The sequence below is a fragment of the Populus trichocarpa genome, chromosome 11, assembly GCF_000002775.5.
Source record: "Populus trichocarpa isolate Nisqually-1 chromosome 11, P.trichocarpa_v4.1, whole genome shotgun sequence".
NCBI classification, from domain to species: domain Eukaryota; kingdom Viridiplantae; phylum Streptophyta; class Magnoliopsida; order Malpighiales; family Salicaceae; genus Populus; species Populus trichocarpa.
In genome coordinates, this window is record NC_037295.2 from 15,311,228 (window position 1) to 15,334,292 (window position 23,065).

General features: G+C 33.8%; 2 protein-coding genes across 2 annotated transcripts; one reads left to right on the forward strand and one right to left on the reverse strand.

Moving 5' to 3' along the window:
- Positions 1 to 6,581: 6,581 nt before the first annotated feature.
- On the forward strand, positions 6,582 to 7,877 carry LOC7462349 (uncharacterized). The gene is made up of 2 exons (XM_024611628.2): positions 6,582 to 6,921; positions 7,131 to 7,877. Exons 1-2 carry the CDS (start codon positions 6,697 to 6,699, stop codon positions 7,752 to 7,754), a joined length of 849 nt encoding a protein of 282 aa, XP_024467396.2. The 5' UTR covers positions 6,582 to 6,696; the 3' UTR covers positions 7,755 to 7,877.
- Positions 7,878 to 8,164: 287 nt separating this feature from the next.
- On the reverse strand, positions 8,165 to 14,597 carry LOC7460838 (COP1-interacting protein 7). Its single transcript, XM_024581065.2, has 9 exons — positions 14,202 to 14,597; positions 13,889 to 14,065; positions 13,142 to 13,260; positions 12,877 to 12,917; positions 12,719 to 12,771; positions 12,459 to 12,611; positions 11,773 to 12,017; positions 9,713 to 11,424; positions 8,165 to 9,493 (listed from the first exon to the last, which is right to left on the reverse strand). Exons 1-9 carry the CDS (start codon positions 14,258 to 14,260, stop codon positions 8,534 to 8,536), a joined length of 3,519 nt encoding a protein of 1,172 aa, XP_024436833.2. The 5' UTR covers positions 14,261 to 14,597; the 3' UTR covers positions 8,165 to 8,533.
- Positions 14,598 to 23,065: the final 8,468 nt, after the last annotated feature.

A 23,065-nucleotide genomic window follows, 5' to 3' on the forward strand; every position in this document is an offset into this window, starting at 1 on the left:
CTGGTGGTATAAAATAAACTAATAATAATAATAATTAAAAAAAGAAGATGAAAGAATCGTTTTACCTATAAAGAAAAAGACAGTATACCCAATTCAGTTCATTGAAAATGGGATGTCACCTGCAAATATTTCCTTGAGTAGGCGAGTTACTTGCAAGGGTGTTTTGGGAAACGTGTTGTAATAAATATTTTTTTTTGGTAGATTGTAATAAAGAATTTGATAATTAATTGCCATTATATACCAATGATTTAAATTGTGGTAGAAGTTAAATGTGAAAGATTGTTTGGAAACGTTATTTATTTTTATTTTTTTTTATTAAAAATTAATTTTTTTAATATATTTTGGATCGTTTTGATACGCTGATATCAAAAATAATTTTTAAAAAATAAAAAAATATTATTTTGATATATTTTAACATGAAAAGCACTTTAAAAAACAATCATAATTACACTTCCAAACAGACAAGACCGGTTAATTTTATGATTAAGAGTTGCTTACCAAGAAACATATATTTTTTTAATTTTGATTAATAATTAAAAATTATTTTTTTAGAAATAACTTAAAATAAAAATAAATTAAATAATTTTATATGTTCGATAAAACTATCTCAAAAAATTTTGAGAAGATAAAAAAAATGACAAACTAGAATTCATAAATTTCAAAACTTTTTTTAGTTAAAAGTTTTAATTTTTTTTTATTAAAGCAATACATCTACTCAATTCTGTAACAAGTTATAGATTTTTTAAATCAAATTTATTTTTGACCAAATATATTTTTAATTTTTTTTTTGTTAAAGTTAAAAAATAAATTAAATTAACACATTCCAAGATAGAGTGTTTCATTTTAATAAATAAAGCTTTCTTAAATCCTATGACATAAATTCTATGGTTTCGAAGAGTGTGTACAAATCTCACCATGTTACGTGAACATGATGCTGTTATGATTCCTCTCATCATGATGTGTATCCAACCGGCTTAAGTAAAAATGCACTTGATTTCGTTGCCCAGCGGTTCTAGCAGGAATTCCTTCCATTCAAGTTCGATTTTTTATATGTATGGTTGTTGTTGCTGTGGTGTTTTACTTGTTTAATGAGCTTTTAGGGTATTTAATGAATTTAAAAATTAATTATGATACATATAAGCTGATCCAGACACTCGAAGTTATAAAAAAAACAAAATAACATGCAAGGACTGAGTAGAGGTTTTTTGGATTTTTTTAAAATATATTAAAAATATATTTTTTTATTTTAAAAAATTATTTCTAATATCAGCATATAAAAATAATTTAAAAAAATATATATTTTTTTAAATTTAAATTTTCATGAAATGATGTTTGGAACGCACTTTCAAACAACTCTTGAAACTGAGATAAAAATTGTTTTTTAAATGTTTTTTTATTTGAAAATATATTAAAATAATATTTTTTATTTTATTTTTAAAAGTTTATTTTTGATACTGATATATTAAAACGATCTAGAAAAATATAAAAATAATTTTAAACTAAAAATAAATTCAAAATCTTTTAAAAACACAATTCAACCGTAATCTCAGCACAAAAAATAATTTATTGGGTATATTTGAAAGGGTTAAAATTTTTTTAAAATAAAAATCACCACCCTAAGAAAATAAATGTAAAGAATGAAGCAAGGTTTGATGTGACTGATTGTCGGTGAAGCAATGAGGAAGTGAAGAACTGGAACTCCAGATCTGAATCTGACGCTTCCATATCGTAAAGGCTACTCAAAATAAAAAATAAAAAAAATTTCTGTGTTTATTTACTAGGTGGCGACTTGGGGTCGTTTTGCCCTCAAACTCTCTACAAATTTTCACAATGTCTCAATAGCCAAATCATTACTGGTCCCCTGTGAATTAACAGGATGTTCAGTGATGCGGTTGAATTATAATTTTTTATTATTTAAAATTAATTTTATTATATTTTTAAATTATTTTGATTTATTAATGTTAAAAATAAAATTGATGTGTTTTTTTTTTTTAGATTTAGAGTACTCTTTGAGGAGTCTTAAAATCTAAAATGCTGAGAAATAAGATTGATGTGTTGTATAATTGGCTTATCTCTTCTTTCAAGTAATTTATTTCATTCTCCATAATCAAGACATCTAATAGATTGTTATGAAAAGTCTAGAGGGTTGGTAACTAGTAGCAAGTGATGTCTGGCAAGTCAGGCGACCAGTAATTATTATAGTATCAGGTGGTGCCTGGTAATCCAAGATGACTGATAGCTGTGGTAGTAGCGGGTGGTGCCGGGTAAGTCAAATGACCGGTAGTTGTGGTAGTAGCAGGTAATGTCTGGTAAATTAGGTGATCGGTAACTGATGCCTGCAAAAGGTCTCATTTGATGGATGTGGAGACTCTTTAATGGTAAAGTCAATAACATTATAGAGAGATAAAGCACAATGATATTTTAGAGAAATAGATCCAATGAGGGTGTTGAGGTGCATGCCCCACTTTGAACCCATTTTTCTTGGCCCCCAGTTGTATATTGGGCTCGGGTTTGGTAGCCCAAGCTTAAATGGTGTTTTTTGCATCTATTTTGAAGGATATTTGAGATCTATCTAATTTTTTTTTATTTTTTTTATTTGAATCCATCAAATAATAATTAAACTTAGAGTTTGAGTAAGTAAATCAAAATATCACAACATTGGATGGTGTAATACTACTACAAGTAGATCAATCTTGGAGCAAAAGTAGCATCTAAATAAAATTAAAGAATAAAAAATTATTTAAGAAATAAAGATGGAGATAATATTTGGTATCGTAGTAGTAATTATTTTTTAAAGTGTTTTTACTAAAAATAATATATTTATTTTTTTTATTTTTAAAAATTTATTCTTATCATTAACACATAAAAAAAAACTAAAAATCTAAAATAATTAATTTAAAAAAATCATTTTTTTAAAAAAATACTGCGATTCTTCGAAGATTGTTAAGGAAGTTTGGGTAGGTGCATATAAAAGCCGAAAAGGGAAGAAGGGAACCTTTGCTTTCAGTGCTGGTTGTCATTTCACTATCTTACATGTTGTGCAGTTAATATCCGAGCATCTAATTGGATGCCACGTGGGCCACCCTATTATTCTCTACAACAACAAATCTTGTCATTCACAAATATGAAGCACAGAATTTAATTTTTCAGCAAGAACACAAGCATGGATGTCGATCATAGCTTCAATAACCACTTGTGTTCTTAGATTTCTTAATGCATTTACCAGCATTTTTCTTTGTTATTATTGCATATATGCCTTGTTTTTATTCCTTCTTTTGTTTGTGTGGGAAAATATGTGATGAACAAGGAGAATTTCATATATATATATATATATATATATATATATTGGCATACATTGCTCCATTCATAGTTTTGAAACCCGGCCCGGCGGGTCGACTAGGAACCCGAAGCTAGAGCCAGGCCGAGTTGAAAAAAAATAGAGAAAGAAAAAACCCGGTGTGACCCGGCGACCCAGTTGACTTTTGTTTTTTTTTTTACTAAAACGACGTTGTTTTGATTTAAAAAAAAAGAATTGATCCGAGCGACCCGGTGACCCGGTCAAAACCTGAAACCGGGCCTTGGACCGAGCCGGGTCTGAAAACTATGGCTCCATTGGGCAATTATTAATACAAAAATCCCGATCATGTCAAATGATTAATTACTCATGATAAATTTAATGATACAAAAGTAAATTCATTAAGTTATTTTGAATGTAAAGAATTGAATTTAAATAAAATTTAATATCTAAAAACTGATACAAAAGTAAATTAAAAGAAACATAATACATTAAAGAAGAGAAATTAATGTTAAAATTAACGTTTTCAAATTACATGTTTACCCTTTTTTTGAGACTTTTAAAAGAATAAGATGGAAGTGATGAGAGTAATATAAAAAATGAAATGAATTCAATATCTTTTCTAAATTTTTTATTAATTAAATCTAAAGGAAATATTATAATTAAATTCAATTATAATATTTTAAACATTGCTCTCCGAATTTGTATTGGGCTGCCTTTGAACTTTGGACTAGGCTCTATGTTTGCCTCTAATTATGGGCTCTAGGCCCTTTGACTATCTCTTTTATCGCCTTTGCATTTGTTCATTCTTTGGGCCTTCAAGTTATAAATTTTGAGCTAATCCTCTTATGGCAATGAAATACATATCTCTCTTGCTTTTTTTTTTTTTCATTTAAAAGAAAAATTAACTACGGGATTGAATTTGATAATACGCAATCCCATGTCGCCTAAACTCAAGGGTACTTAAAAGCTTTAAAGAGTCAATGCTTGTTTGATATCACTATTCTTTTAAACCATTATTTTCTTTATTTAGGGGAAAAAACAAATCAAATATGTGATGTTCTTGATAAATAGTTAATATAAAGTTCTCAAAAAGTTAAGAATTACCTTTTTCTTATTCTATGTCTATTTTCTTGATAAATTTTTGATAAATTGCTAAAATAAAAGCTGTTTCATGAGATGATCTCTAACATTTTGTTACATATCGATAAAAAAAACATATAAAGGGTAAAGAGAAGAGAAAAATATTTATTTATTGGCTTGAAAATCATTTTCCTCGTATATTTATCCACATTGATGATTGAATAAACTTCAAAAAAATTATAAATCACTTAAGAACTAAGATAAATAAATCTGAGAATTTCTTTGGTTTCGTATAAAAATAGATAAAAAATGAGAGAAAAAATGAAAGAGAATTCAAAATCATTCTTGAGTTTAGAAAGAGTTATTATTATCACTTTTAGTTTTTCCATTTATATTTATGTTTGTCTCTCTCTAGAAAGAAAATTCATTAAGCTACCGCCTAGAGATCTATCCCTGTTTGTTTTTGCGTTTCAAAAATGTTTTTGAAAAAAATTGAAATTTTTTTATTTTTTTATTTACTTCAAATTAATATTTTTTTAGTGTTTTTAGATTATTTTGATGCGCTGATATCAAAAATAATTTTTTTTTTAAAATAATATTATTTTAATATATTTTTGAATGAAAAACACTTTAAAAAGCAACTGCAACCACACTCAGACTTGTGTGTTTTTAAAATTATTGTCGGGAAAGGAATTCAATAAGTTAATCTAAAAATACTCCTTAATATATATATAAAAAGAAACATCAACCATAAAAGAGTTTATATTATTAGAAACTTTCTTGGAATGGATATATATTTGGAGTTAAATGCATTATTCATTTATAAATTTATTTTCTATGTATGAAATTTAGAGCCCTCCATAGTCAAAAGGTCAGTTCGTGATTCATCCACCAAATATTCACTTACCCTTTTCCTGCTTTGATGAAATCTTTGAAAATGGAAGGAAATAACTCCAAAAGGGAAACGAGCTGGAGTGTAGTGTTGAAGATTGTTACAGTGCATGCATTTCTCTTAAATTAGGAAACTATGATGTAATTAAGTATCCTACGTTCCTCAGACCATAAATCAAAAACATTATGTCCTCAAGATTATCTCTTCCCTATAAGAAACCATCCCAAAACCAAATATCATTTCATCTCTGTTCTTGCGTTTTCTTTTTCTTCTTTGATTGCATATGAAGCATGCAAGAAAATATGTGGTCTCGTGTGCTCAACATTGTGCTTGCATGGACAAAATCTTCACGATGGAGAAGAGCCTCTAGGTGGTAAGCATATATACACCATCTTCTTCTTTCTTTCTTTCTTTTCTTTTTAATGTCTTTCCTCATTTGTTAAACTGTTAATCTGTGAAGCTTGTACTTTTCACTACCCAGTGGCCTCGTTTGTTGAGTGAGCATTGTCGTCATTGGTTTATAATTAGGTCACGCTGCAAACCCTTTTGTGCTTGCTAGGCTCTTTCATGGAATTGATCCAGTGGCATATCTACTATAATGGTTCTCTTATGTCTTGAATTCTTTCACATCTATCTCAACATACCAAGCTAGAAAAACTAGACTTGAATGGCCGTTGAACCCCCTCCCATCTTTTGAGCGAGTCCTAATTCTTCTTGCTTTGTGAGAGTACTAGCTCATTGGTGTCAGGCTAGGCACTCTGGCTAAATTGCTCACATATTCCTAGAGGCTAGATACATTTCAATTAACAACTCATTAAGGAATTAGAATCATTCCTCACAATTTCCAAATAATCTGTTCTTTCAGTAATTTGTACTGTTTGTGTTGCAGCAAGAGGCTGATAGAGCAACTTCAGCTTCATCTAGCTGCACAAAAGCACAGGAGAGAGTCAATCATACGACAATCGCGTGCCGACATCGCTCAACTCCTTCAGAATGACCGGCTTCAGCAAGCCTTAACGAGGGTACCCTTTGATTTTTCCCATCTTGATCCTTTCCTTTATAAAATATATGTATCCTTTCCATAATACACTATATGTATCTATAAGCTTACAGCTAACCAAAAGTTCTCTTAAAATGAGGTGTAGGTCCAGCAACTCTACAAGGACCAATGCCTATTGGCTGCATATGATCAGATCAACCAATTATGTGAATGTATCATCACCAGTATGCCCCACATTAGCCAACAACAGTACACACACATAACTCTCTTTATACCCTACTACTTCATGGCTCTGTGGCTAAACATACTATTCATCACTCTATATTTTTCGGCAGAGCCTGGCAATGCTTGCCTATTGATGTCAGCCAGGCAATATCAAACTTAATATTTGCTTCCTCAAGATGTGGTGACCTGCCAGAGCTACACATGCTGCGAAGCCTGTTTAAGATTCGTTATGGAAGCAAATTTGAGACTACCAATGTTGAATTATTGCCTGGAAATCTTGTGGATTCTAAGATGAAAGAGAACTTATCTGTGAATTCAGTGCCAGAGGATGTAAAGCTATGGCTAATAAACGGAATCTCTTATGAGTACAATATTCATCTGGGATTTCAGGACTTTGGGCATAGTTTCAGACCACAATGGCAGGAGGTGGGTTTATAATTTATATGTTGGAACATTCCCTGTAAGAAGTATTCAAGCATATGAACAAAAGTTATGAGTTGCATAAGTTGGTATAAACTTTCTGTACAGTTTTAGCCTCCTTTTCTAGAATAAACTCAACTCCAGCAACTGTTTTATTAGTTCTGTTTCCTAGTCTGAATTTGCAGTCTTTCTAATGACAAAGAAAATCTGTGCAGAAAGCTGAAGTTTTGGATTTGGACATCCAAGATATTTGCAGTGACAGCGATGAGAGTTCCATACCGGCTTCAAAACCCAGGACACCAACAACAACAAAGTCACTTTATAATGATATGGACAGAAGCAGTACTGATAGTCTGGGTAGAAGTCATATCAAGACTAAGAAAAATGAAGTTTTAATCAGAAATCTTGAAGCATCAGCAACTAGCACTTCATCTTATGGTAACCTCCCGATTCATCAGACATCTTTTATCTATCTTGATGATATGGAAGTGAAGTCTTTGAGTCAAGGTCACAGCAGCAGTAAGAAAGCTCCTAGAAGTGTGGTCGACTCCTGGAATAGCAGTACAAGCCCTAGTAGTGTCAGTAACGTGACAAAAAGGCCAGCCAAGCCAAGGTTGGGTACGAAACCTGTACCTCCTCCCTTGAGCAATGATCATTACCGAATTTCAGTCAAAGGTCGAAGTTCTTTAGATAGTTCAATCGATGATTGGAAAGCGCAAAGTGGAAGCTCATCTAGCTCAAGCCATGTCCACCCAAAGCTCCCAAACTATGAAGATGTAATAGCTAAATTTACAGATATCAAGGCAGAATATAGGCACCGCAAAAGCTTTTATTATTGAAAACTTAAAGAGGATGTATTGGCTAGACTTCTTGCTATCACATTTATCAGCTGTCTAATCTAATGTCTTGTGGACTGTGGTAGGGTTTAATGAATAAAAATGCAAATCCTTCACACTATCTAATCAACGGTACCCTTGACTACTTTCGGTGAATTCCTGTTATTTTAACGATTGAAGTTGTACAGCAATTGTTGATGGCTATGTGGGTTCATGCTGCTGTCTTCATTATCAGATATTACAAATCCCATGTTCTAAGTACGAATGCAATTGAATAAATTGTAAGCTCAACAGTGCCTACAAATCTTCAAAGACTTGTTGTTCAAGATAAATAACTACCAAGTTAATGAACAATGCCTCATCATGGAATGTAACTAGTCGTTGAGAATAAATGAAAGCATTGCACCAAACAATAAAGCACCAGGGAGTTCTGGGTATACAAACAGACAGAAATTTGAATGAATATTACAGGTGATTCAAAAAGTATTCCGTGTATGATATACAGAACCAAAATACACACCAAATAAAAGAATTAACTCTTTACACCCTCAACCTAGAAAATCTCAAACCTGATAAATTACAAAATATACTCATATGGCAGCAACACCAAAGGCCTTATTACGTATGAGAGCTATGTCCTGATCTCACTTCTTTTTTTTTCCTTTTCCTTTGGGTTTTTTTTATTTGTGGGGGGATAATCGTAGGTTGGGAAGGGCTAAGGTACTTGTTTCCCTGAACAGATATGCAGCATATACACAAGTTCCACCAGCTGTCCTGTGGGATCAGTTTGCAGCAGAGGCTCGACCTTTCCTTCCAAACAAAAGAAGCTTTCTAAACCCTTTTGCTACTTTAGGAGAGTGATCTTCACTGTTCCATTTCTTCCTGGAGTGGATTGGTTCTGGGTTCATTTCATCAGGTGGTGGGGTCGATATTTCTATTTCAGTTTTTTCGGGTGACTCCAAAATTTCACTGAAAGCACCATTTTCTCTGATATCCACAGCGCATGGGTTCAGAGCCCTGTTTGGTGACTCTAGCACAGGATGTATTATTGTTTCAGATATGTACTCACCATGATTATCAGAAGTTTCTATGTCTTCACAAACTACTGGAGCTACTTTAGAGAACCCCTCGTCACCTGCTCTAGAGTGATTATGTGGGGCAGATGAGTCCATGTGGAGTGAATCACCATTGCAGCCTTTATCATCCAAGTTACCAGCTGAAATCACATTTCCTGCATTATTCTCTGTAGAAGCAACACTGTGTAACTCCTTTATATCTTTGAAACCATCAATTTCATCTGCAGACTGTGCTGCTTGCATAGGTAATAAATCCGCAGGCTTCTCTGCTCTGGCTATTGTCCCAACCTTCTTTCTATTGACATCAGATTTGACTGTGTTCGGAGGTTTCTTATTATCAGCACCAGCAGTCTTCTGAGCTAAACCATTAGCCTTCAAGTTTGCCTTTTTGGGTTGGGCAGCTTTCAATTCAGTTGATGGCGACTTTGTGGTTGCCCGAGCAGTAGCAAGGCGATCAATGGTGGAACTTCTAAAGAGTGCTTTCTTTGTCTCTTGGCTTGGAGATTTGCTTTTAGGCTTCTCATTCTTTATGGAAGTTGAAGTAGATACTTTCCCTGCAGGGATTCTCTTAGATGTCGCCGGAATACTGCCAGCAGCATTCCTTTCCGCTATTCTCTTCTGACGTTGAATCAATAACTCCTCCATTCTCTTCCTGTTTACTTCTTCCTGTTTTCAAGTGGATAAAATTAAACGTCAACCAAAGAAGGGAGGTTAAGTAATAGCTAAGCGAACAATCAAGTCAGGACGTTAAATAACTGAGCAGAATTGAACAATTTCAGATACGATGAAGCTCTTCTATGATTTCCATGAAGGGAATGAAACAAAAAGAGGAGAAATGCTTTAAAACTTGCTTAAATCCTTGTTAAAATTGCTCTTCTATGATACCTTCTCGGATTTGCTCTTCGGAAGTGTGGTTCTGCTTGCAGAAGTTGGTTTCTTTGTCCTTGACATGATATCAGATTTGCCTCTACCAAGAGATCCGTTAGGAACTTTTGACCTGACTTCTTTACCAGCAACTTTTCCGCCAGAATTTACACTTGTTTTGCCATTGGTTCCCATACTGTTAGAAGGAAGCTTATCTTGAGCAGTATTTGTTTCATAATCCATCTCTGGAGTCCAAGATGGTAGAGCATGCTCAGCAGCTGAATCCCGCCCAAGCACCATGTAAAGGTCATCTGGTTCATAGACATCAAATGCTTCAGATTTATCATGAGATATCTCTCTCATTTCATTCTCATATAGAGTAGCTTCAATTACATCTGGAGCAATGCTTATGTCTGTCCGTAATAGTGAATCAGACTGATCATCAACTAACGGTCGAGCTTGGATCATGAACGAGTCATCCGCTAGAACTTCCTTCTTATTTTTCTCAGATTGGAAATGCTCACCAGTTAATGATGAATCATAATCATCACTAAATGGTTTATGGTCCCTGTGATCATCCCTGTCCAGTTGGCTGCTAATAAACCAATCCCCTTCTTTTTGACTTTTGATTAATGGAGATTCAGTGGAATAATCAGCAACGGTAGGTCGGGGTAAGTTCCCTGATTCTCCAGCTCTTTGAGAAAACAACAACTCCTCATATGTGCTATCCCTCTTATTCATCACTGGGTGGCCATTTGCACTGGCTTCAAAGTTTTCAACGCGAGACTCACCTTCATTACCAGGTCCCCTCTTTGCTGCGATGAACGAATCATTTGCTAATGCTCGTTGCTTTCTTATTCCCTCAGATTCGACGTTAAATTCCAATGACCTTCCCTCCTCATAGCCCTTAGCTGTAAAGTCATCTCTGTGAACCTGTGGAGGATGAGGTTCAATTCCAAAAGAGTCCAAATATCTGTCCTGCATGAGAAGGCTCTGAAAGGCACCCCAGTGCTCTACTTTTTCTCCTTCACGATTATTTTCAGTTATGTTCTTGCCTTCCTGATCAGTAGCACCATTTGAACCATCTATAGTGCTGCGCTGTGATTTCTTGTGATGTCGAGAGGTTGATTTATGCCGTCTCTCTAATGAACCAACAGCTTCCTGTACTTGCTGCTTGAGAGCTTCTCCATCAATAAATCCACCCTCATCAGATGTGCTGCCAGACATGCTGCCCTTTTCTCCATCTTTTGTTGAAGTAATGTAATTGATGTTGCGAATGACAACCTTTCGTGATGACTTCTTCCCATGCCTTTTCCTGTGCATCTTATCCACCGATGCCTGCTTTTTGCCACTTCGCAGATTTTCATCCGATTCAGTCTCTGAGCTGGAATCACTAGGCTCAGTGGATTCATCTTGATTAGAAGCTTGCAGTTCTTTTTGACGAGAAGACTTCTTGTTCCTGGAGGATGATTTATGCTTTTCACGGTTGTCAGGTTCCCAGTCTTGACCATAGCTAGAATCATCAACATTTGGAGGCCATTGCATGTTCCCTGGAAAATATGGAGAGCCGACCTGCATACCAGGAAAAAGGTAGCCTTGATATGGGGACATTTGTTGAAATACAGGACCTTGAAAGTTGTGCTTGAACTGGGGATGATGATTTGGCCATGGCATTGGCATATGAGCTTTCCCATCAGTTGATTGCATCTGAGCTGATGTTGGCAAACCACTATCTGTAAAGATATATATGCGACATCAAAGACTGGCCAATAGTACTATAATGTTTAAACCTTAAACTATTGCTAGTTCTCTACTGATTTTTATCAACTATGGGAAACAAAAGAGAGAACAGATAATTCAGGAACAATAATAAATTGCCATTACAATACAAGAGTAAAACAGAAATCAGCATTTACTTACTAGATTGCATGCAATTGCTACAACAATACAATAATGGCATGGCATATTTGATGGCACTTGCACCTCAATGCTCATCGCAGATAGAGATTAATATTAACCACTATAGCTTCATCCAAAGCATGACCAACAGGAGGTAGAGGAACTTGGATCTTAAACAATACCTTGGTTTAGGTCTAAACTTCCAAGACTTGTAGCCGAGTCAGATGCATCAATTGAACCACTGTGCTTCCCACCAGAGAGACCACCAATTTGACCAGGGTAATTTTCCTCGCCAGCCAGAACAATGCCAGAAGTCTTAAGATAAGGCAATTCCAACTGAGATGCCTGCATTGCTGCTAGTTCATCCATCCAAAGCCGATCTTGATTCTTCTTCTTGCATAATTCCATGAAATTTATGCATGCTTCCCTACGTGGATTCAGATATAGGTTTTTAACCTTAACTAAAATTTGGAGCAGGGAAGGTTCAACTGCAATATTTTCAGGCCAAAAGAATCTAACATCCAGAATCTTGACAAGAAGAGAATTCATAAAACTAGATTGTATTCTAGAAATGCAAAGCAATCATAAAATCAACACTAAATAGACATACTCATTTTTCATTCATTGATGACCAAATGAACTAGTTGCACCACTGCCTTGGCATTTTGTAGCAAGTGCGAACTTAGCCCAAGGACTGGTGGGAAGTTCCAAATGGAGGAGGGGGCATTGTGTAGGGTGATGCGAGATTAAAAAGGGAAAACAGTTCTCAGTGAGAACATCCATGCTGGATGACCATTGATTTTGTCATATTAACGTGCAAAATCCAATACAAGTCTGTTTATCACTACAAGATGATTCCTTATGATACCTTAAACGTGAAGCTCCAAAAGCATCGGCAAAGAAGATAAGATCATTTATACAGTCTGGTTCAAATCCAGTGACTAAGGCACGAGCATATGCCATTGCTTGCTCTTTGCGGAGAACAGCCTTTCTAGATTCCAAAGCACGTTGAAGACGAACCCTGTTCATGACCATCGATTGAACAGTCAATGCTTGAGAACTTAAAGGCATTTCAATTAAGTATATTATATCGTCAGACTTGAAGATTTGCAAGTTTGAAATATTTACTTGGAGTTTTCTTCCTGGACACCATTACTGCCTCCACTGTGATCTTCTCTTGACTAAAAAACAAGGCATCAAAGTACAGGTCTAGATTTATGATGTGAGGATTTAGGAAAAAAATCACCACGATCTCTTACACAGGGAGTTTCAACTAAGTGACATACCTTAGATGAGGCAGATGACTTTTGGTAATTCCCAGCAGCACCTGAAAGATTTTCTCAAATCCAGGTTAGTTCAGTAAATGAGATGTCTTAAGATCACCAGAGAAATGTTATGACAATTACAAGTTAGGTGTAGCCCTACTTTCCAATTGAGCCACCAAATACAGAAAACTCATATCAACAGCTATATGAGATGTAACCAAATTATTAAGATTGAGCTTCAACCATGTACCATTCCAACGAACAAAGAACATAGTTCCAAGCATACCTTCTGCATCTGCATTGAATAGTTCATTTGATTGAACTGAACACTCAATCTGCTCTAGTTCAGTCTCTATTGTCACAAATCTCTCAAGAACTTCTGGTGAGCTAACAAACCACACAAATCTGCAATGACAAACAATCATGAAGTGACAAATCTACACAAAGTAACCAGCTATAAGGTCGTTGTAAAGAGAGAACAATTTTTAAGCCACCAATTTGTCATAATTCAGATTCCAAACTCAGGGAACAGTGAGTCTGATTTGATCAGGTAAACCTTCAAAACCCAGTTCAAGATTGAAATACTTCATGTCAACTTTGGTCCGTACTAGCTTATCAATCTCAAACCCTATCCAATCATCATATTCACTCCAAATGTCAAACAATGATCTTGATTAATAATGAAATAAACCACAATATTTGAGTCAATTATCAATCTCAAACCTTGAATCTACTAGCGACAGACCAACTAAAAGATCTAGCTTTTTCTATGACCAGAAAAACCTGGATAAGAGAGAATCCCTTACGAACTCTACTACAACTTGTCAGCCAAATCTGGTCAAATTGAGCAAGATTTACAGGAGAGGAGATCTGCGATATAATATTTTTTTGCCAGTTAATTTTTTCCACAGCTAACACTATACCAATTACCACGACTGTACCTCAATGTGAATAAAAGATCTGTCACATTATCAAATTGAGCAGCAGTAACTATAAACAAGAAAAAACAATATTTTGATACGGAAGTAGTTACCTTTGCAGAGTGGCTTTAGTGAACCAGAAGGCATTAGGAGACAAAGGACGAAGAGAAATGGAGTAGCCTCCTTTCGATATCTGATCTTTAGCAGTTTTTAAGTGTTGAAGGAAAGGTTCTAAAAGCCCAGATGCCAGTTTTTCATTCACACCACCAGCATAAATCACCAGATCACATCTTCATGCAAGAAGAACCAATCCACCCCAGCAAAAAAAAAAAAAAAAAAACCCATTAACAAACACACAACGCAAAACATTTCAAGAACATTAGATGTCGTGTTTATGCATTTAGGCTTGGAATTCTTTTAATGTACCTTGTTCTAGTGGGTGTGAGTTGAAAGAGAGCATGATCAAGAAGAGTTCTCGAATCCATTGTTAGAAAGAACACCAGAGAGAGAGAGAGAGAGAGAGAGAGAGAGAGAGAGGAGAGTGTGAAAAAGGGTTAAACCAAGGGGTGGCTGATTTTACAGTTTGATTTGTTGCTACATGTTTGGATAGTTGCATATAATACTTAGAAGCATGAGTTTAGAGCTGATGATGAAGCTAAAATCACAGAGGGAGATGGATGCTGGATTGGCGTGTTGTGATGATGATTTTTGTTTGAAGGATGTGGGTCCCATGCGAAATTACGACAGGCACTTTCTTCTCTGACCACAAGAACTGACATTCTACGTCCTGTGCAAAGAATGAATTCTGATCTAAGGTGCGTTGATGCTGATGTTTGTTAAGAAAAAAAAGGAGAAGTGATGGTTAAGGGTTGGTCCCAGGATAAATAATTTTTATATATACACATCGTCCTCTAAATTTACATGTATAAATAATTTTGTTAATATGTATTTATAACTTATTTTTATAATAATAAAAACTTCATTTAACTGAATATAAACAAGATTTCTACCTCTATATTTGAAGACAAAATGGACCAAAAAAGAAGAAGTTCCCTCCAACAGCGGCATATATCTAAGGAATAAATTTCAAGAAACTCTCAAATCTTAGAAAAGAAAAGGGAAGGGAAGAAAACTATAGAAGCTTACGATGACTTTGTATAATCCTTGTAACTTTGCTTGATATTTATAAAATATTTTTATATTTATTTTTAATGAAATAAAAAAGAACTGGGCCACTTGATCTTTTGTTGGATTATCTTTTAATAGAAATGATTATGAAAAATTGAGAACCACATTCGGAAAAAATAAAGATAGTTATTGAGATTAAGAAAAACTTAATCTCATGTTTAACATAATTCTATTATCAAAGAAGAAGGAATAGTATTTAATTAAGTAAACAAATTACTTAGATTAGTTTGTTTAATATGCACTCAAATATTTATTTATTGTTAGATTATAAAAACTTGTTAGAGAATAATATAAATTATATCTTGAGACCTTACCTAACAACTTAAACTATTGAATTAAGATGATTCTATGACATGGTATCAGAGCCTTGATAACCAAGTAATTACAAGTTTAAATATCACCATTCCCATTTATTTGATAAAAATCAAGCATAAAATGGTGTGAGCCTGTGCAAGTTTCAAGCCCAAAGAGCTTTCATTTGAGGGTATGTGTTAGAAAATAATATAAATTATATTTTAAAATCTCATCTAACTGTTTAAGTTATTGAATTGAGATAGTTGTATGATAAAACTTAATTATTTTTTTTATGAATTTCCTAATACTTTTGAGTTTCAAACTTAGTTAGTTTCTGTACATAAATTCCAGTCTAAGAAACCCACTTAATTATTAAACTAGAGGTGATGAATAATTATATATGCACGAGTGGAGCAGAATAGGTACATTGGAATAGAACAGAAAAGTGCAGGCTTAGAAGCATTAATGCTTTGATTAGATGGGATGATCTTTTCGCCTGGAGATTGTTTCCAAAAGTATTGTAGAAAATGCCACGGGGAACACTCTTAAATTGGATTTAATTACCACATATTCCTCGTACTCATTTTAACTTTTGTCGTGATTCAATCCCTGTAATTATTACAATGCCATTCGAAGTTAATGTAGGGTTTTATTTATTGGACATAGCTTATCATGTAGGAACTTCCATTTGAGTGGAGGGCCATGGATGGGTATGGCTTCCTAATTGTAGTTGGATAAGAAATTATAATCATAATGTTTTCTCAGTTGGCCATGATCGACTTAAGCTTCGTTGTTGGTTTATATGTAGCTGTCATGAGTGCCAGAAAAGAATTATTTTGATATTAATGCAAGGAATTAATTATTTGATGGTCATACCGAATTTAGGGGCCCTAATGCATAATGATTTTCCTTTGATTTGAAGACTTTACTACTCAAACGGACGTCGATGTACTTTTCCGGTGCTAATTCATCTGCTAATTCACCCAAGATTGATGAGGCAATAATTGGGGTTCAATAATTATGGGTTGCTACATAGAGCAGTTATGCTAAAATTCTCTCAAGATCTGAAGATATATGGAACATATTAAACAGTGGATCCTATGCTGACCATCCTTTACAGCTTGTTCTGCCTGTCTTCTGCATCACATTAATTTAGTATATCTTCCAGGTTCAGCTTTTAGACGATTAAGTACTACCATCGCAAGCACAGCCAAAGCATTCCTTTAATACCACCAGAGCATCAACTAAGCAGTAGAGAGAACGGAAAACAAGCCGGGAAGGAGAAAAAAAAGAACAAGAAAAGTCAAACCTTTTCCAGGCTCGATCTCTTTCCTCGGTTAGAGGTGTATGACACAAAGTACATAGTAGGGTTTTTTTTTTTTTTAGTTTAACGTGGGTGTCCGGGTCAGCTTGCGCGCACCTCGACTAATCCCACGGGCCCTGAAGTTAACGACCATGTAAGCCTCCAGTGGCCATCATATGAGCAACCACAGGGCTCGAACCTGAGACCACAGAGGGAGCAAACCGCTTGGTCCCAAACTCTTACCACTGGGCCACCACCTAGATGGTTACTTCAAAGGGTTGATATGCTAGGTGATGCGTCCTAACAGCAGCAGTGGATGAAATATTTGTCATCGCTATAGAATGAAGCCACGAGCAAACACTATAAGATTTGTCATCGCTGCTAATCACTGTTCCAGTAACTTTTAATTAAACCTAGTTGCTCTAGAACCCAAACACATTTTATTGATTATTTTAGACTTTGTTATCATGTTATTGAATTCTATGAATATTTTGATGAAATATTTGAATTTGAATAATTTTAACATGTTATTAAATTTCATACATGTTGTTGCAAAATATTTGAAATGTTAGGGTCCATACCATTGTGTGGTAATTCCAAGAGTATGATGCCATCAAAAATTTATTTTTACGGTGAAATAAGATCAAAATCATTACCTTGTGGGGTTAGGAGGGTTGCAACATGTTTATTCGAGGCATGATGATTTGATCTCAGTGTAAAACTTGATGTGTGTTGATGTGTTTTAGAATTGTTATATTGTGTGGATATTGTTTTTGTTATGTGGTGGCATTGTTTTTATTTGTTATATTAATGTTTTTTTTTATGTGTGATGACGTTGTTATCTATTGGTTGTGTTGTGTATAAATGGTTTTAACACACAATCTTGTGTGTTAATAATCTTATTACTCACAAACTTGTCTAAAATAAATGAATTGTCACTTATCATTATCCTAGAGTGTTTATTAATGGGTAATGAAATTAATTAACACATTATATTATTGCATTCAAAAATTCCTAAAATAGTTTTCTTCTTTTACAATATTGTGGTGTATTAATGGTTTTATTATCAACAAATTCACCTTGAATAAATGAATTGTCGCTAGTCGTTGTCATATACTGTTGATTGATGGATAATGAAATCACTTAATATATTACTTTATTGCATTCAAGCTATCTTTAAAATATCTTTTACTTTGCAATATTATAATGTATTAATGGTTTAATTATTCATAGATCTATTTATGATAAATAAACAATCATTAATTGTTGTTCTAGAGTTTTGATTGGTAGGTAATGAAATTATTTAACACATTACTTTATTGCATTCCAATTATCTTTGAAATATATTTTCTTTTGCAATATTATGGTGTATTAATAGTTTTATTATTTATAGACCCATTTAAGATAAATGAACAATCATTGGATGTTATTCTAGAAAGTTGATCGATGGATAATGAAATTGTTTAACACACCATTTTACATCGTGTTTCAAAATGACTTTAAGATGTTTCATGTGTTTTTTATAAAAATATATACCAAAAATATTAATAAAATAAAAATCATTTTGTTGTGTCAATTTAAATTTTTCACGATTATATGTTTTGAATTTATTTATATGTTCTTGTTTTGGAATATCTTTGTTTGGTGCGATTAATATATTTGGGTTGGATCAGTGTAATCCCACGTAAACTCATTGAATATGAGTGATGACTTTCAAACATGTTTCAATCAATATAATCTTTAACATACTTATGCATATCACTGCTCACGTCCTTGTAGATCCAATGCTTGCATTTTAAAAGAGAGAATTGAGTCATGTTACTAGATCTAGATCTTAAATCATTGCCTTAGGTTATAATAGTCTTTTACCATTAATAACAAAAACACATATCATTTTAGGCAAATTTTAGCATGTATGCACATTAAATAAATTTATTATTACTAACGAAACAACAATACAATTCCCCTTGATATGATATATATATAGTGATTATTATCTGTCCAATTATATAACTAACATTTTAACTAAATCTCTAAAAAAATTAATTAGAATTTTCTAGTTACTATAAAATTATTTTATATTGTGACTTTCTTTTGATCAATTTTTATATGTATTACGCCTCAATGTCACTGTGACAACATGTAAAATCACTAAATAAATGCAGGTACCATGAAAATGGTAATCTAAATTTATCTAAACATCAATGTACTGCTGCATTGGAAGAGGCAGGCTAATATGAATCAACATAGGGTCGTCTTCCAAAAAAAAAAAAAAAAACCAGAAACAATGAAAAACACCATTTTATAAAATAATAATTACTATTACTTGCAAGCATATAGGAGTCTGTTAATTCAGAATATTAAAATTTCATTTCTTATAAAATATAAGGAAAATAATAATTTAAACACCATTTTATATAGGAGTCTGTTACTTCAGAATATTACTATTACTTGCAAGTTCAGGCAAGCAATGCAAGCTTTCAAAAGACGGAAAAACAGGTTTTGTCACAAGCATACCTATTTCTTTTCTCCGAGGCAGACATTTTTGTTGTTTTGAACGTTAGGGATTAAACTTTTCAAGCCCCCACGTTCAAATTCTATAAATTAGAACACGAACAAGAGCGTGTAGAATTTTTTATTCAATTCAAGATTCGACAATGAGCAAAATTAGTCCCCAAAATGTACAAATATTAGTTCTTCACAGTTCATCATGTGGTGTAGGACCAAAGCTGCTACGCAATATATATAGCGACAGTGATCAGTCAACAAGAGGGCAATGTATGATGTGCCATCCGATAGCAAGCAAAGAAAAGCTTAAATTTTACAGGGAAGTAAAATACAAAAAATGTCTGAAAATGTCAGATGTAGTCATGTGGATGGGAATGGAGCAAATCATGGAATGAGCTTACAATTCACCTCACCAGAGCTTCATGAATGTGCTATGTTTATGATGACAAATTGTCAATGATGATGACCAGACAACCATGTGAACTGTGACAGTTCTGGGTTCAAATTCCTACTTTTACTATTGTCACCTTCACCTTGCATCTAATCGACAAGAAATTGCAACCACCAGCGTTACCAAACAAGCAAACTTACAATCCACAAACAGAAGCAGCCAGAAGGGTCATTTCTCTTACAAATGCTTTCATCTTGTCTCGCATCTTAACCACTGGATAATGCTTTGATTTTTTAATATTGGACAAAACAGTATAATGCTTGTGTTTTGAGGGGAAGGTACTGTCTATTTATTTCTTAAGATTCATTAATCTGTTCATGTACGAGTATTATTATTGCTGCTGCTTCTGCTGCTTCCCGATAGTTTATTCACCACTCAGAAAAAGAAAAGAGAAGGAACAAGTGTGCTTGCCGAATCCTTATTCCTTGAGGACTTGGTTGGGCCTAAATGGGCTGTTCTTCTTTTCTCTAGCCCGGTTCTCTCGCAAAGGGCTTTTATTGGCCCAATAACAATGATCTGCCTGCTATATTTATAGGCCCTGATTTACCAGATAATTAATAGAGGCCCAAATTCCCAAACAATTGATAGAGGCCTTGTAGCTGTCCCGCCGTTTCTTTAGAGGTTAGTGGTAGGTTTTGTTCCTATGTCTTTTAATTTTTTCCCTAAACAATTTTTTACTAATTGTATCCTTGTACTTTTGATTCATTAAGGTTTTTGTCCTTTTATCTAGTTATGTTATATTTAATTGCTAAGTGTCAATTATATGTGGGTTGAGGCATGATAAAATTATAAATATTTTTTTAAAATAATAAAAAATGGAATAAACGCAAATTTGAATTTGAAAAAAATAATTAAATTACATAAAAAGACTTCCAAAAATTAGAAATGTTAAAATACTAATAAATAAATAAAAAAATCATTGGGTAAAATATTACCTTTAGAGAGAGAGCTGTCACTGCCAGCCCCAAGAGGCCAAGAACCAAGCGGCAAGGACAAGAAGCTTGCGCTTATCTGCCTCTCAGTCTCTTGAAGTCTTAAAATTTCTGGTGTTTTTTTTTTGGTTTTGACCAATGTAGAACCATGTCAAGGCACTTCATTAATTACAGAACCAACAGAATTTTAACACATGGCAATATCATACTTTACAGGGGGACACAAGATGCTCAGGCAATTCAGTGTGGAAGACGAATCCATGTGAGGACTTTGGGTTCCCCATTTTCATGTGAGCTCAATCTCTCTTTCCCATAGAAGGCCTGTGACACACTTCAATACCTTCTTTTTTCGCCAACCCTTATAAATACACACCTTCTCACACTTCCCTCTTGCTATCTCTGATTGTAGGGCTCAATAATTTTACGAAATTAAATCCCAGGGCAATGAAACATCCACTCTTCTACGTTTTGGCAATATTTGTTGCTGCCGCTCTCATCATTCCACTCATGACCATGTCTGCTGTCAGAATTAGTAAGTACAGGGCTCCGTCCTATGCATGATTTTTAGTTTTGTGTGCGTAATATATCTATATTCTTACTTCTTAATCTCCACTTCGTTGAATATACATCAATCTTTAGAAGTAAGACTCGATCAACATTCTTTCTAGTGAAAAGAGCCTGTATATCAAATCTCAATTCGATACATACATGCATACATGCACACACAAGGATTTATGGAGGTCAATTTTCGATCTTGACGTAGAATTAACCATTTATACACAACAAGCTAGGGACTTGCATCGAGGAGAAGAGGGGAAATTGCACCCTTTTATTTTTCAAAAAAATTCATTATAGCCACCATCAATTCTGGTAGTTCAAATCCATCCCTTTTCTTTCAAGACATTTGCTCTCATACTTCTTGAAAATTTCTCTTTACCCCCTTTATATTTGAATCCTAACTCCGTTCATGTATGTGTGTGGATCATAAGTGATCCATGATCAAAAAACTATATAACGAGTATTGCATGTTTCTTCTTCTTATTAAAAATTATCAATATATGTCATGTTTTACAGGTCGTCATAGTAACCGTGAACGATATACTACATGGCCAAGAAAAAGAAACAGCACCATGGGGAGGCTGACACTAACTTCGAAGGGAGTAGTGAGGGAGCGAATGAAGCAAAATGGAGCACACCCACTTCAAATTGCCGGCTCTAGATTACCAGATTGCTCTCATGCTTGTGGGTCATGTACACCCTGTGTGTTAAAAATTGTTAGCTCACTATGTTCCTCCCTTGCTCAGTCCGAGGCATGCCCTATATCATATAAGTGCATGTGTAAGAACAAATATTATCCAGTTCCATAAACACCAGCAGCTGCATGGAGCGTATGTTCTAGAGACATTGCGTTCTGGTGCCTAGTTGTATTATTACAGTAGTAGTGATTGTTGGATATAAATATATTTCAGTTTCTAATTAACCATTTAAATTTTTAGTTCTGATGGTTCTTGATTATTAATTATACCCTTATCTTATCGATAATAACGGTATATAAATGTATCGGATCCAACTAATCAATACATAGAATTTTCATAATTAAGAACTGCAATCAACAAGGATTTTATATGCTAATTTATGAGCATTATTATTCCAATATTTACCTTCACTTTTTTTACACTTTACTTAATATGCATTAACATTGTAAAATTGGAATGACGAGCTAGTTTATTTCTTGAGGTAGCCATTGTGCCCCCGATTTTCTTTTTTTTTAAAAAGATTAATCCCATTATTTTAATTAAATGTCTAATTAAACACCAAATAAAACCATATATATATATATATATATAAAACATAATTAAAGAAACTTCTTAAATCACTCCTAAACTTTATATAATTAAAAAGACTAAAAATTTTAATAGAATAACACAAGTTTAAAAACATTTGGTGAAATATCACTTTCATCTTATTGCACTTCTGAAGCGTGACATTTATTAAGTGTCGCTATTTCTAAGTGCGACAAGATAGTTGTCGCGCTTTAGAAGCACGACATCAATTAAAATTTAAGTTTCTTCTCAGATCAAAGAACACACATACGAAATAGCCCCCCCTCTCTCTAAACTGACCAACACCCTCAATCCTTATCTCTTTAAAAAACTCACCAAACACTTTTTCCCCCTATAAAACAATAAAAAATCGAACCCATCCTAGTCTCTTAGTATCCTTGGATGTTTTTGTGTTTAAAATCCGTCCTAGCCACTGATACCACTGCCACCCTAGCTGTTTTTCTAGTCCTACGAGGTAAACATACTACATTGCTATAAATTTGTGTTTGGTTTAGTTGAAATAAAATAATTGTTTAGGTTGACTTTAGGGTTTAGGGTGAATTTAGGGTTTGTTGAATTAATGATAAATTAGTTATGTATATGATCAATTAGAGTTGATTTGATATAGTTGAACATAAAAATAAATTAAATTAATTATGAATTAATTATTTCAATTAATTATGTGTTGGTTTAATTTTGGATAAGTTTTCGAATTAGAAATTTTATATGGATTGTTGGAATCAGCTAATAATGTAATTAACCACGCTTAATGATTTCATGCAATATAGCAT